Genomic DNA, 17,775 nt, shown 5'->3' on the forward strand with positions numbered 1-17,775 from the left:
TTCTCCCTTTCACCACATTTTCCATAGGAGAGACATTCATGTTTTTATTTCTCTTCTCTTTACTGCTTAAGCTTTAACCCTTTTCCTATACCAACTGTATGCGTGCGTGTGTGTGTGTGTGTGTGTGTGTGTGTATGTTAGACTAGTTTAAGTGTTTATGTAGTTAATAAAGTCTTACTTGTATCACACCTGAGGTTGTTCATTGTTTGCTCATAATCGTAGTCCCTAATCATGCAGATTTCTGCTACATGCTAGTACATGAGTAGTATTGTACAGTAAGAAAGTTATTTCCCTTAATCAGGAAATTAACGTTCTTAGAATTGACAGACAGTTGACCCTGGGAGGTCAAGTAAATACTTACAGCAGATCTAAATATTTATAATTAATTATAACTAGTTATGATTAATTATTCATATTTCCCCTTTGAGCTGATTCGCTACAATTAGCTTAGCCTAACTTAATTTCTGTTGCTTGTCTGCGCTCGTCCGCTGCATTCTTTCTCTTCTCCGACCCCGCAGCTCTCTTTGTTAGTGTTAGTGGCACCAGTCCAGGTGTTTCTTCAGTTACCTGTACTATTTCTCAATATTAAGCTTGGTACTCTGCACCAGAGTATAAATTCGGTGTTGGTAAATTCACCACTTAATTTCGAGTTAACATATTGTTGTAACTTAGCGTTACTGAGATTGTAATGAGTAATAATATTACACAAATTTTATTAGTAATGCATTATATTACTGCGTTACAGCAAAAAGTTATATACTACTGTAATATTGTTACTTTTGTAATGCGTTACTCCCAACACTGGAAACTATACTACATAAAACATATCTGCACGAAACAAAATCAGCAGACAAGCTGAATTTACTCTCCGACAGCAGGTGGTGCTTATGGAACAGCTGCTATATACTGTTTCCATAGTTGCATCTGTAATCAAATGGTGCCTCAATCAGCTACCTAGTTCAGTATTCAGGGCACTGATCGGGGAGTTAGCCATTTCAAGGGCTGTCTCAATCACAAATTCCTTCCAGTGCACTGGAACGTTCGCTCCCTGAAAAATCCCAAAATGCACCGCAAAAACTAGGGAGCATCAGGGCTCACTATGCTCCCGTACCACACAAAACATAACCACACGAGCCAACTCGATTAATATAATGACACGCGATAGAAGATTTGAAAAGACAAACCGTTTTTTTTTTTTTTTTTTTTTTTTAATATTTCTGCATAATCACATATCACTAGACAGGTAATGAACACATCTACACTGAACTAAGCAAGATGAAAAGAAAATACCATCTAAACTTTTCTAAAGACAGTCAGTTCCCCTCAGAGATACATTTCAGGGTGTGAGGTTATATAAATGTATTGCAATTCGCTTAACATCTCAACCGATTTGAATAGTCACATATTTGTATCGATTTTCAATCAGCTTGCAGTGCATCCTTACATCCCTAGTAACAATTTATGAAAACAAAACAAATGTCATTTAAAAAGTGGTTGTGTACAAATGGAGGAAATTCAAGGCTATTGTTACCCTCCCCAGGTGTGGTCTACCAACAAAGATCACTCCAAAAGCAGGATATGTAATAGTCTGTGAAGTCACAAAAACCCCAGGATAAATTCTATGCAACTAAAGGCCTCTAACACTCTGGCTAATATTAATATGCATGGGTCCACCATCAGGAGAACACTGAACAACCTGCGTGCGCATAGTAGAGTTGCAAGGAGAAAGCCACTGCTCTCCAAAATGAGCATTGCTGCCATCTACATTTTGCTGAAGATCATGTGGACAAAGCCAGAGGGCTTCTGGAAAAATATTTTGTAGACAGATGAGACCAAAAAATAACTTTTTTGTTTAAATGAGAAGCATTATGTTTGGAGAAAGAATAACACTGCATTCCAGCATAAGAACCAAATCCGTAAGACCCTCCAGGGGTGTATGCATGCATGTATATATATATATATATATATATATATATATTATATATATCTACATAATCACGAAGGTCTCTAGAATCATCCAAACAAAACAAATCTTCCAGGAGATCTATAGTTTTTTGTATACTTAGTTAAAAGTCCAAGCGGCAACTATAGTTGCCGGTGGGCAAATTACTTTTAAGTACATATCATGGGGAAATGGGGTATACTGTGTTAATAGGTTAATAAATCAAGGTTATTGGTCTTGTTTTCTGCTTTTTGCTTTCATAATATCCCACCTAAAACATAACTTAACCCTTTAACTGACATCTCTACTGTGCAGTAGACCTTAATTTGATGGGAATAAATCTGTCAAAAGGAGGAGATGAGAAAGCAATCTTGTCTGCTTTTGCCATGGGGGGTGGGAATTTCCAGCTTTCAAGTGACAGCAGCAGTTTACAAACTTCAGTCAGTCACACAAAAGGAAGAATGGAAAGATGAGCTAACGCTTTATGCTGTAGATTATCTTTTTCTCCCTTTTATGACATTGTCTTGTAACGAGCAAAATATTGAGGCCCCTTTATCCAGTTTGGATGCGTTTCATTCTATTTGGTCAAGGACCCTAATTCTTTTTTATTACTAGTAGCTTATGTTTCCATTATAATGTTGATATTCAGACAAGTAATGAGTTTACATTTACATTATTATATGAAATCACCTACTACAGTCAGCCATTGAATACTAGGGGCCTAAAAATTTTTTTAATTTTCTTTCAGGTATACCTTTTTAATTATGCAGATGTTATATTTTCATTCTATTTATTATTTTTTTAAATGTATTTTCATTTAACTAACACACCTCTAAGAATGAAAATACCTGCATGTTCAATAATAAGTAAATAAATAAACAAACAATCATGGGTGTAGCCTATACATGATAATTATTTAAATAATCATATATTTAAAAAAAGAGTATCATTAATTTCATGAATATCAAGGACTTTTGTCATTGTCAAGGTTAATCCATTTGACCTAATCAGTATGTGCCTATTCATAAAATATGTGATATTTTACATATTTACATCACAAAGTATAGTATGCAAATATGTTTGTATATTTATAAAACTACTTGTACCTTCACTGTAGTACTCTTTGTAGGCTACTTGTAGGCTTTTTATACTAAAACTGCTTACGTAAGGAAAAGTTCACCCAAAAATGGAAATTGTGGCATCATTGTGTCATCTTCAAGTTGCAAACCTATGAGATTCGTTCTTCTGCTGAGCACAAAAGAAGATATTTTGCAGAATGTTAGTAACCAAACAGTTAAATGCGTAATTTTCTTTCAGGTATACCTTTTTCTTATATGTAATATTTTCTTAATTCTATTTATTTGTATTTATTTATTTTCATTTAACTTTTTGATACACAATACCCTGTTGAGGCAACTTAATGACTGCACTTTGTTCTGCACTATGTTCCAACACTTTCAGACAAATGGATTTGTTGTGTGTTCATATTCAATAGATTATAAGCTAGATGCAACTTTTTTGGGGATTATTCATTCGAATTTTATGCATGATAAATTTGTTTATGAATAAAGATTTATCTGTTGAAAGAAGTTATTTTAAGTTAGATCCCAAATGCTCTCCTCCTATTCAAATTTTACATTGAAGTGGTGCATACAACATATTTGCCCACCGGCAACTATAGTTGCCACACATTCAAATATGATTTTCAAGAAAAAAAAAAACCTGGGAAAATTAAATGTAGACCATGTTCACATAGGACACTATTAACATGACTATATGCATGAAACCATTCAGAAAAATTTGGGCACAAATGGGTTAAAAAAACCTAACAGCAGTTGGTATAAAAAACCTTCTAAATCGTTCTGTAGAACACAGAGCCATTGTGAACTCTTTAAGTCTGCTAAAAATACCATTTAGTGGATGTCCTTCATAGTACAAAATCATTTTCAATGTTGCCCTTGTTCTCTTTTCCACAATAACCTCAGGAGAATCAGGAGTAAAACCAATAATTAAACCAGCCTTTCTGATTATTTTATTAATCCTATTTTTATCATCCACAGTGATACTACCTCCCCAACAGAGCACTGCATAAAACAAAACACTGGCCAGAATTCCCTTGTAGAAAACATAAAGAAGCTTTCTACTGATGCCAATGGAACTTAACTTCCTCAAAAATAATAATCTTGACTGTGTCTTCTTAAAACAACCTCACTGTTCCTTTTCCAGTTTAATTTACTGTCCAAATGGACACCAAGATATTTATAGGACTATACTATTTCCATATTCTGGCCATTAATTGTCACCGGTAGTACTGCTTCTTTATTTCTTCTAAAATCAATGATCAACTCCTTAGTCTTCTCCACATTCAATTTTGAAATTTTCATCACACCATTTAACAAAGAGCTCAACCTCTCTTCTATAGTCCATATCATTATTTTGATTATTTAGACCCACAAGAGCAGTATCATCAGAAAACTTTTGTAAACAGCAAGATGTCTGAATGTGCCTATAGTCAGAGGTATACAGTGCAAATAAAAAGGGTGATAAGACTGTGCTTTGTGGAGCTCCAGTTTTAGTTACTATCATATCAGACAATCTATCACTCAGCCTAACAAACTGGGGTCGATTTAGAAGATAATCCAGAATCCATCTAATGGTTGTACTGGGTAAATTAAAAAGCATCAATTTATCAGCCAAAACGTGGTTGAACTGTATTAAAAGCACACAAAAATTTTTTTTAAAAACATAATTCTAACAGAACTAGCAGTTGTTTCCAAATGACTATAAATATTGTGCAACATAAAAAGCAAGGCATCATCTACTTCCACACCGTTTCTATATGCACACTGTAAAGGGTCTTGAAAAACTGGCATGTGTGTATTCAAATGACTGAGGATAATCCTTTCGAAACATTTAATTAAATGTGATGTCAAGGCTATGGGTCTCAAATAGTTAAAACCACGACCGACACTAACATGTTTTGGTATAGGAACAAGACATGATGTCTTCCACATTACAGGTATTTTTGATTAAGAAAAGGACTGAGAAAAAAATTAAATGAAAAACTGAACACAACTGATCAGCACACATTTTCAGAGTTCTTGGGTGGATACCATCAGGGCTAGATGCTTTATTGATCTTTTGATCAAAGAAGTTCATCAAAGTTGTCCTAAGACAAGAATGTATTTTGGTTTTAGGTTTTAGGACAACTTTGATGAAAGGTTTTGATCCACTTTAAATGTTGACTAGTATATATACAGTGCTGATTGTGATTTGGAAAGTCACACACCTCTCTATAAAAGGCCTCACAGCTGACAATGCATATCAGAGCAAAAACCAAGCCATGAGGTCAGAGGAACTGCCTGCAGAGCTCAGAGACAGGATTGTATCGAGGCACAGATCTGGGGAAGGCTACAAAAAATTTCTTCTCAACTGAAGGTTCCCAAGAGCACAGTGGCTTCCATAATTCTCAAATGGAAGTGTTAACCATTCTTCCAAGAGGTGGTCGCCCAGCCAATCTGAGCAATTAATGGAGAAGGGCCTTGTCTAGACTGGTGACCAAGTACCTGATGATCACTCTAGTTGAGCTCCGTGATCATATATGCAGATGGGAGAAACCTACAGAAGGACAAACATCACTCCACCGATCTGGGCTTTATGGCGGTGTGGCCAAACTCCATCCTCTCCTCAGTGAAGACACATGGAATCACACTTAGAATTTGCAAGACAGCACCTAAAGGACCCTCAGACTCTGAGAAACAAGATTATCTGGTCTGATGAACCTCAATTCTAAGCATCATGTTTGAAGGAAGCCAGCTATGCTCATCGCCTGCAGAATACCATCCCAAAAGTAAAGTGTGCTGGTAGCAGCCTCATGCTGTGGGGGGTGTTTTTCAGGGGCAAGGACTGGGAAGACTGGTCAGGTTTGAGGGAAAGCTGATTGGAGCAAAGTACAGCGATATCCTCAATGAAACCCTGTTCCACAGCGCACTGGGCCGAAGGTTCACCTTCCAACATGACAATGATGTTAAGTACACAGCCAAGGCAACACAGGAGTGGCTTAGGGACAACTCTGTGAATGTCCTAGAGTGAGTTAAAACCACGACCGACACTAACATGTTTTGGTATAGGAACAAGACATGATGTCTTCCACATTACAGGTATTTTTGATTAAGAAAAGGACTGAGAAAAAAATTAAATGAAAAACTGAACACAACTGATCAGCACACATTTTCAGAGTTCTTGGGTGGATACCATCAGGGCTAGATGCTTTATTGATCTTTTGATCAAAGAAGTTCATCAAAGTTGTCCTAAGACAAGAATGTATTTTGGTTTTAGGTTTTAGGACAACTTTGATGAAAGGTTTTGATCCACTTTAAATGTTGACTAGTATATATACAGTGCTGATTGTGATTTGGAAAGTCACACACCTCTCTATAAAAGGCCTCACAGCTGACAATGCATATCAGAGCAAAAACCAAGCCATGAGGTCAGAGGAACTGCCTGCAGAGCTCAGAGACAGGATTGTATCGAGGCACAGATCTGGGGAAGGCTACAAAAAATTTCTTCTCAACTGAAGGTTCCCAAGAGCACAGTGGCTTCCATAATTCTCAAATGGAAGTGTTAACCATTCTTCCAAGAGGTGGTCGCCCAGCCAATCTGAGCAATTAATGGAGAAGGGCCTTGTCTAGACTGGTGACCAAGTACCTGATGATCACTCTAGTTGAGCTCCGTGATCATATATGCAGATGGGAGAAACCTACAGAAGGACAAACATCACTCCACCGATCTGGGCTTTATGGCGGTGTGGCCAAACTCCATCCTCTCCTCAGTGAAGACACATGGAATCACACTTAGAATTTGCAAGACAGCACCTAAAGGACCCTCAGACTCTGAGAAACAAGATTATCTGGTCTGATGAACCTCAATTCTAAGCATCATGTTTGAAGGAAGCCAGCTATGCTCATCGCCTGCAGAATACCATCCCAAAAGTAAAGTGTGCTGGTAGCAGCCTCATGCTGTGGGGGGTGTTTTTCAGGGGCAAGGACTGGGAAGACTGGTCAGGTTTGAGGGAAAGCTGATTGGAGCAAAGTACAGCGATATCCTCAATGAAACCCTGTTCCACAGCGCACTGGGCCGAAGGTTCACCTTCCAACATGACAATGATGTTAAGTACACAGCCAAGGCAACACAGGAGTGGCTTAGGGACAACTCTGTGAATGTCCTAGAGTGGCCCAGCCAGAGCCCTGACTTGAACCCCATCGAACATCTGGAGAGACCTGAAAATGGCTGTCCAGCGACGGTCCCCATCCAACCTGACCGAGCTTGAGAGGATTTGCAAAGAAGAATGGCAGAAAATTCCCCAATCCAGGTGTGCAAAGCTTGTTGCGTCATACCCAAAAAGACTTGAGGCTGTAATTGCTGTCAAAGGTGCTTCTAATAAGTACTGACTTTTTTCTTTTTAATAAATTTACAGACATTTCTAAAATTCAGTTTTCACTTCATGAGGTACGGAGTGTAGATTAATGAAGAAAAAAAAAGATTTTAATCAATTGTAGTATCAAGCTGCAACATAATAAAATCGAAAAAATACTTTACAAAAATACAGCACGTTTGAATACTTTTTGAATGCACTGTATATACTGTGTATATGTGTATATATATATATATATATATATATAATTTAATTAATTACTTGATGTGGAGATTACATTTACATTTAGCAGACGGTTTTATCCAAAGCGACTTACAAATGAGGACAATGGAAGCAATCAAAATCAACAAAAGAGCAATGATATGCAAGTGTTTCCACTTATAAGCTCCACTTTGTAAAAGCTTCAGCCAAAAAGAAGCATTTGGGCGAGAGCAGGCAGTGTTCAGGCTGTGTGTTCCTCCCTGCCCACGCTATATTTCGGGTGGGGACACACACAGTTTGTGTTGTCTGCTTGGGAGCGAAGCACGCAGAGTCAGAGCTCTCGAGGGAGCTGACTGCCCGCATTGCGAATGTTTGTTACTGCATTTGCTTCGCACTCGGAAGGCTCTCTTTGAGGAGGGAGCCTTCACCAGCGTTCCTCGCGGTGCTGTCCCTGCTTTCGCCGAGGCGGAGTGGCGGCTGCACTTGTGGGGTTCGCATATGTATCCGGTGGAGGGAATGGAGACGGGCGAGTCCCTATCTTCTTCCTCACCCAGCAGATCCAGCGCCCGCTCTCTGGGATCGGAAGCCCGCACTGCGGTTCTTTCCCTCTGGAAGAACCGCAGAACACATGACCCTCTGGTTCTCTCTGACAGTTTCCTCTGACGAGTGGAGCTGGATGCCATGGTACAGACTTGGCTGAGGCTTCGTCTGTACGCCTTTCCCTCGATCGCTTTGCTCCCGGGAGTTCTGGAGAGAGTGCGCCGGGACGCGGTCCGTTTACTGCTAGTGGCCCCATTCTGGCCAGGCCGAGTATGGTTCTCGGACCTGATTTCCCTCCTCAACGGCTTTCCATGGGAGATTCCCGTCAGGAGAGATCTCCTCTCACAGGCGGAGGGTACGATCTTTCACCCTCGCCCAGAGCTGTGGTTGTGGCCTATGAGGGGCCACAACACATCCTCCAATCCAGAGCTCCCTCCACGAGGAAACTGTACGCTTTGAAGTGGAAGCTTTTCACTTCTTGGTGCGGAGACCGCTAGCTCGACCCAGTTAACTGCCCAGTTGGTACAGTGCTGGAGTTCCTGCAGGCCCGTTTCTCCGCAGGGTTGACCCACTCCACCCTGAAGGTCTATGTGGCGGCCATTGCAGCCTACCACGTCCCTCTCGGTGACCAGTCAGTGGGAAGACGCCCCCTAGTTACAAGTTTCCTCCGCGGTGCGCTGAGGTTTAGGCCTCCGGTACGATCTCGTGTCCCCCGGTGGGACCTGGCTGTGGTGTTAGAAGCTCTCTGTAGGCCTTCCTTCGAGCCTATTGAGGAGATCTCTGATCGCCATCTCACTATAAAGACTACCTTCCTTCTGGCGATATCTTCTCTCAAGACAGTTTGGGATCTGCAGGCCCTCTCAGTGGCCCCTTCCTACCTAGACTATGCACCTGGTCTGGCTAAAGCTTTCCTCTACCCTCGAGCGGGTTATGTCCCTAAGGTCCCCTCCTCTACACCACGGCCTGTCGTACTCCAGGCCTACTGTCCTCCTCCCTTCCGGGAACCCGACCAGAAGAAGCTTAATTGTATGTGTCCATACATCCACAGAGCTGCCCTGTGGAGAAGGGCAGACCAACTGTTTGTGTGCTACGGTCCCCCTAAGAGAGGACTTCCTGCTACAAAACGGACCCTCAGCCAGTGGATAGTGGATGCCATTTCCTTTTCTGAGTCCTCTGGGGGTCAAGGCTCACTCTACCAGAAGTGTGGCGGCCTCCAAGGCCTTGTTAGCAGGTGTATATATGCAGGACATCTGCAACGCTGTTGCAATCGCAGGCGATTTAATCTGCGATAATGAACACGATATTGCCTAATTGTCAGTGAACTACGGCTCTGTGTAGTAAATGCTGCTCCTTCTGAAAGAAGGTGATTGAGATTTACTATAAATTAAATAAAAAAACTATAGATTTTAGTACCGGACTGCCTTTTTTGAGAACCAAATTAGCTCCTACTCCGGAGCAGGGTCTAACCAGCACAACTAGTACTAATCGTGACGTAAGTAGACATTGATTGGCCAAACGCGTATGAAAACACCCTCACCCACCATGATTTAAAACGCTGTGTAAACATTGTGTCAACTTATTTCACAAGTATGGAGAACAGCGATAGATGGACGGATGCTGAAGTGAAGGCACTTGTAGCAAATGTAGCACTGCCAGTTGTCCTTGGAGATTCTTAGTCCTCCTTTCCGTTCTTTCAATCGCTTTACATATACGTCAACTTTCCATGTCCATTATTGTGAAACCCGTGAGACACAACAAAAACACAGCTCCGATCACAGCGTCCTCCATCCTCCTGTTGTTAATGTTGTTCTTCTTTGTTTGTGTTGTTGAACGCCACGCACAAATGACGTTGCTGTCGACCGGCTTAGGTCACTTCCTAGTACACACTGTTGGTGCGAATGCAACCCTTTAAATGGTACTGGGAATAGTTCGTGCAAAATCGTCCCAGTACTTTAGTACTATACATTTAGTTCTGGAACTAAAGCAGTGCGAAAGACCTTAGTGTTTCAAAGCTAGAAACACGGCCAGCATCTCCAGTAAAACAATAAAGTGTATTCTGAGATCTGAGGTCTTTTTCATATCACTGTATTGGTTAATTGAGGCATGTTATGCTCGTTGGGGAATCCTGGAGTGTGATGTATGAGGGGAATCCCAGTATTACAGCACATAAGCCATGATACAAAGTTACAGAAACTAAGCAACCAAAAGCAATATACAGTGGGTACGGAAAGTATTCCGACCCCCTTAATTTTTTCACAAACAAAGAGTGAAAAATGTAAGGGGGTCTGAATACTTTCCGTACCCACTGTACGTTCTACTCAGATTTAATGTTAGTTATGTACATCAGCGGTGGGTAAAACCACTTATAATCACCTTTGCGGTAGAGAAAGCTGCTTACATGTAGTCTACACGGGGAAAGATGTTGAATTAAACGTAAACACAATTTGGGAGCAGTCCCAGAACATGTGAATATATGTACCTTGACTTGAGCTGCTACACAGGTGACAAAAGGGGTCAGACTTTCTTTTCAATTTATATAATAAACAGGGAGTGGCATAGATTAACTTATAATTAATCATTTGGTGAGCTGGGCTTTTTGAGGTAGCAAAACAGTTCCCCCTGCCTAGACAGTGTCCCAATCAATCACAGTGTTAAGTTCTCTCTCCCCGAAGCTCTCCGTCGGAATGTTTGAATACTGTTGTACCACAAGTGATTTATAAATATTTAAATTGAAATTGAAGAATTCTATTGGAATCTGAATTCTGATTCATGCACAACCTTGATACATAGATGCCTCTCTGCACAGATCCTTACGTCTGTATATAGTGTACAGCAGGGTTGCTCAATAGGTGGCCCGCGGGCCACATCTGGCCCATGAGAGAGAAATGTTTGGCCCGCGCTAATTTCAAATAATGTGGCATGAAAATTCAAATGCAGCATCAGAAAGTGACATTAACTTACATCGTGTCTACACCGGACACGAGCGGTGCGACGCAACAAAATACAATAAAACCCATTATCAGTGATGCTGTCTACACTGGATGCGGGTTGCGTCCAGTGTAGATACGATGTGACCGCAAAAACATGGCGAGTGTGAAGAAAAGAAAAGAGGACACGGAAAATAGATGATTCAAATGTGAATGGACTGAACAGTTTTGAGTGAGTGACTGATACCATCTTTGTTACGGAATACACGTGTTGGTTCGCAATGAGTTCACAGTTTTAACGTACAAGTTTGCTTTAATTTATTTTCAAGATCTGAGGTAAAATATCTATTGTTGCTTTCATTATGGCTATAAAGATCACGCAAAATAATATTCAAACTCACATTAAACACTTTTTACATTGAATAAAGCACATAGCCTAATCATTACCTGAGATTATCACTGTCATATTTTGTATGTTGTTCCTGTCACGACGTCGCAGAAAATAAAAAACATTTCTAAATTAGAATCCTGTGTCGCTTATTGTCACGTGTTTCTGTCGCGTGGTTAGGACAAAAACTAAATGGAAAATATACTTTTTATCGCATTGTGTCGCGTCTGGTTGGGACATACGGTGTTACTGTTTGATCCCCTCCAAAAAATCTAAAAAAGTATAAAAATATTAATGCTGACAGATCTAATAATTGAATCTGCAATTAGGGAAAGTGTAGAGAATAGATAAAGTCTGGAGATGAGCAGGAACAGTTGATTTGCATGGCAGACATGGAGATCCAGATTTTTTGTTTGTTCATTTGTTTTTAATATTCAACAGGCAAAGTTCTTCTGTATCTAAATGCAAATATTTTCATAATTGTTTGAATAAAACAGACTACTGAGGGGAAAATATGTGAATATTTATCTTGTGACCATCTTGTGACTATTTTAACAAAAGCAACATAATAATTGTAATAATATATATATATTACACTGTATATATTTATATATAGGTCAGTGGCCCTTGGCTTGGTATTGTTGGCAGAATTCGGCCCTCTGCAAAAACTAATTGAGGAACCCTGGTGTACAGTATACAGACTATGCTTTTTTTTCTTCATCACCTGTCAATTTTAATAAGATTTATTTTTATAGTGCTTCTCTGCTTTTCTCTCAGGTTGACTTTGTTTTGCTGGGTGGGGATCTGTTCCATGACAATAAACCATCCCGCAAGACTATGCACTGCTGCATGGAGGTGATGAGGAAGTACTGCATGGGTGACCGGCCAATCATCTTTGAAATCCTTAGTGATCAGGCTGTCAATTTCAGCCACAGCAAGTAAGGTCTTGATGAGAAACATTGTCAATGCTTATGTATGTCTTGACACCTTGATATTGATTTTTTTTGTTTGTTTGTTTTGGTTGTGTTTTTGTTTTTTGTTTCTTAACCTCATAACAAGAATAGTTCAAGCCAAAATAAAAAGGTTTGCTAACACTTTCTATGAAGACTGCATTTCTAATAAACTATAATTAATGCATAATGACTTTTATATATATTTGGAATTTATTATATGTTGTATCTCAGTTATTATTAAGTAACAGTTAATAATACATTGTAATACCTACTCATTTGTAGTTATAGCTTTTAAAAGTGTCATTATTTATTACATACTAGGAACAAATTGTATCCACTTAAGTTACAATGGATTATATTTCCCATAGTTATAATGTGTGTAGTTACAGTGCATTCAGAAAGTACTCGGACCCCCTTCACTTTTTTCAATTTTATGTTGCAGCCTGATACTACAATTGTTTAAATTCATTTTTTTTTCTCATTAATCTACACTTCGTACCTCATAATGACAAAGTGAAAACAGAATTTTAGAAATGTCTGTAAATTTATTAAAAAGAAAAAAATTGAAATATCACATTTACATAAGCATTCAGACCCTTTGCAACAACACTTGAAATTTAGCTCAGGTGCCTCCCATTTCTCTTGATCATTGCTGAGATGTTTCTACACCTTGATTGGAGTCAACCTGTGGTAAATTAAATTGATTGGACATGATTTGAAAAGTCACACACCTCTCTATACAAGGCCTCACAGCTGACAGAGCATATCAGAGCAAAAACCAAGCCATGAGGTCAAAGGAACTGCCTGCAGAGCTCAAAGACAGGATTGTATCGAGGCACAGATCTGGGGAAGGCTACAAAAAAAATTCTGCTGTACTAAAGGTTCCCAAGAGCACAGTGGCTTCCATAATTCTCAAATGGAAGAAGTTTGGCACAACCAGGACTCTTCCCAGATCTGGTCGCCCAACCAAACTGAGCAATTGATGGAGAAGGGCCTTGTCTAGACTGGTGACCAAGAACCTGATGGTCACTCTAGTTGAGCTCCATGATCATATATGCAGATGGGAGAAACCTACAGAAGGACAAAAAGCACTGCAACACTCCACCAATCTGGGCTTTATGGCGATGTGGCCAAACTCAATCCTCTCCTCAGTGAAGACACATGAAAACACACTTGGAATTTGCACCTAAAGGACCCTCAGACTCTGACAAACAATTATCTGGTCTGATGAACCTCTGGTCTGATGAACCTCAATTCTAAGCATCATGTTTGAAGGAAAACAGCTCTGCTCATCACCTGCAGAGTACCATCCCAAAAGTAAAGTGTGCTGGTAGCAGCCTCATGCTGTGGGGATATTTTTTAGGGGCAGAAACTGTGAGACTGGTCAAGGTTGAGAGAAAGCTGAATGGAGCAAAGTACAGAGATATCCTCAATGAAAACCTGTTCCACAGTGCTCAGGACCTCAGACTAGGCAACACAGGAGTGGCTTAGGGACAACTCTGTGAATGTCCTAGAGTGGCCCAGCCAGAGCCTTGACTTGAACCCTATCGAACATCTCTGGAGAGACCTGAAAATGTCTGTCCAGCGACGGTTCCCATCCAACCTGCCCAAGCTTGAGAGGATTTGCAAAGAAGAATGGCAGAAAATCCCCCAATCCAGGTGTGCAAAGCTTGTTGCGTCATACCCAAAAAGATTTGAGGCTGTAATTGCTGCCAAAGGTCCTTCAGCTAAGTACTGAGTATGTATGTAAATGTGATATTTCAGTTTTTCTTTTTAATACATTTGCAAACATTTCTAAAATTCTGTTTTCACTTTGTCATTATGAGGTATGGAGTGTAGATTAATGAGAAAAAAAATGAATTAAAACAATTGTAGTATCAAGCTGCAGCATAATAAAATTGGAAAAAGTGAAGGGGGTCTGAGTACTTTCTGAATGCACTGTATAAGTCTTGTATCTTCACATTAAGATTGGCACAATAATTTCTTACAAACACATCCTATTTGGGGGCAGTCATGTCCTAATGGTTAGAGAGTCGGACTTGTAACCCGAGGGTTGTGGGTTCGAGTCTCCGGTCCGGCAGGAATTATCGGTGGAGGGAGTGAATTACCAGCGCTCTCTTCCACCCTCAATACCATGACTGAAGTGAGACCCTTGAGCAAGACACTGAACCTTCAACTGCTTCCCGGGTGCCGCAGCAATATGGCTGCCCACTGCTCCAAGGTGTGTGTTCACTTGGATGGGTTAAATGCAGAGCACATATTCCGAGTATGGGTCACCATACTTGGCCACATGTCATTTCACTTTCACTTAGTATTTTTTTTTATTCTAAAGTGACAAATGACTACAAGTCTTCTTGTAATCCTACAAAAGGCTTTATAATGTGGTCATATTATTTATTTGTGGTTTTCTATCTGCTTTAAGTAAAGTAACATATCTGACCAGATATCAGAGGTCATGAGTGGGTTTTATGACACATTTGCTTTTTTGTTATAATATCAGTTTGGTTATTTTGATGTCCCTTTTAGACATTCTGCTAACTATAACTTTGCAAGTACATGTCAACTAATTCAGTCTACTAATACTCTAATGAGAATTAGTTGACTTGTGGTTGCAAACTTAGTCAATAAAATGTTCAAAGGGGACCATTAAAATGAAGTGTAACCTAATATCGAGTTCTAAATGTATTATAAATGAGCTTAAACAAGCTCACATTAAAATTAACATTAATTAACTAACATCTTAAACACGCATATGAGCCGCTAATATACTGTGCAGATCTTAAATAAACAATGTCAAGATATGAGACTTATAGTCCATTACAAATTAAGTGGATTTAACAGGGTGCTCTTTGTGTGTTATAAATGATCATACTTTAAAAAATTATAACCACAAATAAGTATTATAATGTATTGTAATTGTTGTTATGATTATTAATGACATTATACAACACATTGTTAAGTTTTTTTTAATAATGCATTATGCATTCATTATAATGCCTTAAGAATACCCTTATAATTTCTTACAAATATGGGCTTCATAGAAAGTGCTACCAAATTATTTAATTATTTTCTAACCTTCATGTCACCTGTAGTAACCAAACATAATGTGGCATAGTTTTATTTGTAGATGTGAATGTGGGCTAGGTATGCTTCAGGGAGGGGGAAATTATCTGTCAACATCCGTGGTCAATATGAATCACCATTGTATAGCAAGAATTATGTGTAAAGCAAGTATGTTACATAAAATTGAATTGAATTTGATTTGAGAAATATGAAAGACAAACAATATTTTAAACAAGTTGGATTGTTGTATTTTATTATAAAAATAAACATCTTTGTTACTATGTTTTCTTTGTAAATGTAAGATGCTATTACAGATTCACTTCTCATAAAAACATAATTTCTTGCATACATTTTGATTTCTCATCAAATATTTTATCAAAATTTATATTTTAGCCACAATTATTGCACTCATGTTTCTGTTGCACTCAGTATGTTAACACAAAAAATAACATTTCAGCGGTGTTTGGCCATAAAATTCAATGGAGTACATGTGCGTTTCAAGCACATTATACACATTATACTCACTGTTTATTTTGTCAGATTTCCATGGGTGAACTACTTGGACAGTAATCTTAACATCTCCATCCCTGTCTTCAGTGTGCATGGTAACCATGATGACCCAACTGGGGTAAGAGAATACCTCAGTTTATTTGCTCCGTAGAAATGAAATAATATATTTTTTTCAGATAGTGATTATCATATTGTATTTTTAATGGGAAAAATTAACACACATACAGTCCATGCACTAACCATCTGTAGCATATTATTGTTGGGGAACACAGCTAGCTGACTAACTGATATATAATTTTTACTGATTAATTGGCACAGATAGTTGTTTTTAAGGAACTAAAGATCATCGTTAAAATCAACACTGATAGTTTGTGAAACTGTTCAGTTGCTCTGTGATAAGCCTTCTGTGCACTGGCACTGGAGGATTCTGCTTGTCTACAGCTGCAAGTCCTTGGTTCTACAGTATATCAGCTTACTCTAGAGGTCAAACAGCAACATGTGACAAAATGACTATGTTTGAAAAAAGTGGATCTAAAATATGGCAAAGAACAGCCATGTTATTTATACAGTATGTGTTAGCACATATAGTCATTGTACAACAAGTCAATAAGTTAAGACAATTAATTTAAAATTTATTTTATAACTAATTGCTGAGAACTGCATATTTGCTGCCAGGGTTGGAGCATAAATTTTGAATGCTTATGAGTCAGGAATGGAAAGGGTTGCAGTTGAGTCATAAATTGATCACAGGTACCTATGGCCAGCTAGTAATGTGTCATGCCAGGACCAACTAGGAACGCATCACAGTATTAACAAGAATCACATGCTTAAGTTCATTGCTAAGCTAAGTTATCCACTTCTGGCTAAATGCCAGCTCTACCTTCATATTTCAATGTGCTGGACAGACTACAACTCTACAACATTCGATCAAATGTCAGCGTGTCGTTTCCTGATCTTCAATCAGAAGGAGCTGATGCAAAATGTTTGAATGATATCAATCTACAATTCTGACTTGTGCTGACTTGCCTGCATCATACCATGCTCGTTTTTTGGCCAGAGCAGAACCGGGCCCTCGACTAAGCCTGGTTTCTTCCAAAAGTTTTTTTCTCTCTCCATTTCTGTTACCTGATGGAATTTGGCTTGCTATTAGCCACTGTTGCCTTTGGTTTGCTTAGTTGGTGTTTAAAAGACACTTAATATCTAGTAGTATTATATATACAGTGGTGTGAAAAAGTTTTTGCCCCCTTCCTGTTTTTTTATTTTTGTTTTTTTGGCATATTTGTCACACTTGAATAATTCAGATCATCAAACAAATTAATATTACACAAATATAACCCGAGTAAATACAAAATGCAGTTTTGAAATAATTGTTTCATTTAGTAAGGGAAAAAAAACATCCAAACCTGCCTGGCACTACGTGAAAAAGTAATTGCCCCCTAAATCTAATAACTGGTTGTGCCACCCTTTGCAGCAACAACTGCAATCAAGCGTTTGCGATAACTGGCAATGAGTCTTTCACATCGCTGTGGAGGAATTTTGGCCCACTCTTCTTTGCAGAATTTTTTTAATTCAGCCACATTTAAGGGTTTTCGAGCATGAATGGACTTCTTAAGATCATGCCACAGCATCTCAATCGGATTTAAGTCCAGACTTTTATTTGGCCACTCCAAAACCTTAATTTTGTTTTTCTTGAGCCAATCAGAGGTGGACTTGCTGGTGTGTTTGGGATCACTGTCCTGCTGCATAACCCAAGTGCGCTTTAGCTTGAGGTCACAAACTGACGGCCGGACATTCTCCTTCAGGATTTTCTGATAGAG

At 39.0% G+C, this 17,775-nt stretch overlaps 1 protein-coding gene across 3 annotated transcripts in view; it reads left to right on the top strand.

Moving 5' to 3' along the window:
* Positions 1-17,775, top strand: part of mre11a (MRE11 homolog A, double strand break repair nuclease) — a 134,596-nt gene that overhangs the window by 29,360 nt on the left and 87,461 nt on the right. For all 3 annotated transcript variants that reach the window (XM_016283182.1, XM_016283185.1, XM_016283184.1), the window contains 2 exons: positions 12,210-12,370; positions 15,989-16,076. In XM_016283182.1, coding sequence (XP_016138668.1) covers positions 12,210-12,370; positions 15,989-16,076 — 249 coding nt within the window. The remainder of the gene's footprint in view (positions 1-12,209; positions 12,371-15,988; positions 16,077-17,775) is intronic.

Source organism: Sinocyclocheilus grahami, unplaced genomic scaffold (genome assembly GCF_001515645.1).
Source record: "Sinocyclocheilus grahami isolate Dianchi unplaced genomic scaffold, SAMN03320097.WGS_v1.1 scaffold171.1, whole genome shotgun sequence".
Taxonomy (NCBI): domain Eukaryota; kingdom Metazoa; phylum Chordata; class Actinopteri; order Cypriniformes; family Cyprinidae; genus Sinocyclocheilus; species Sinocyclocheilus grahami.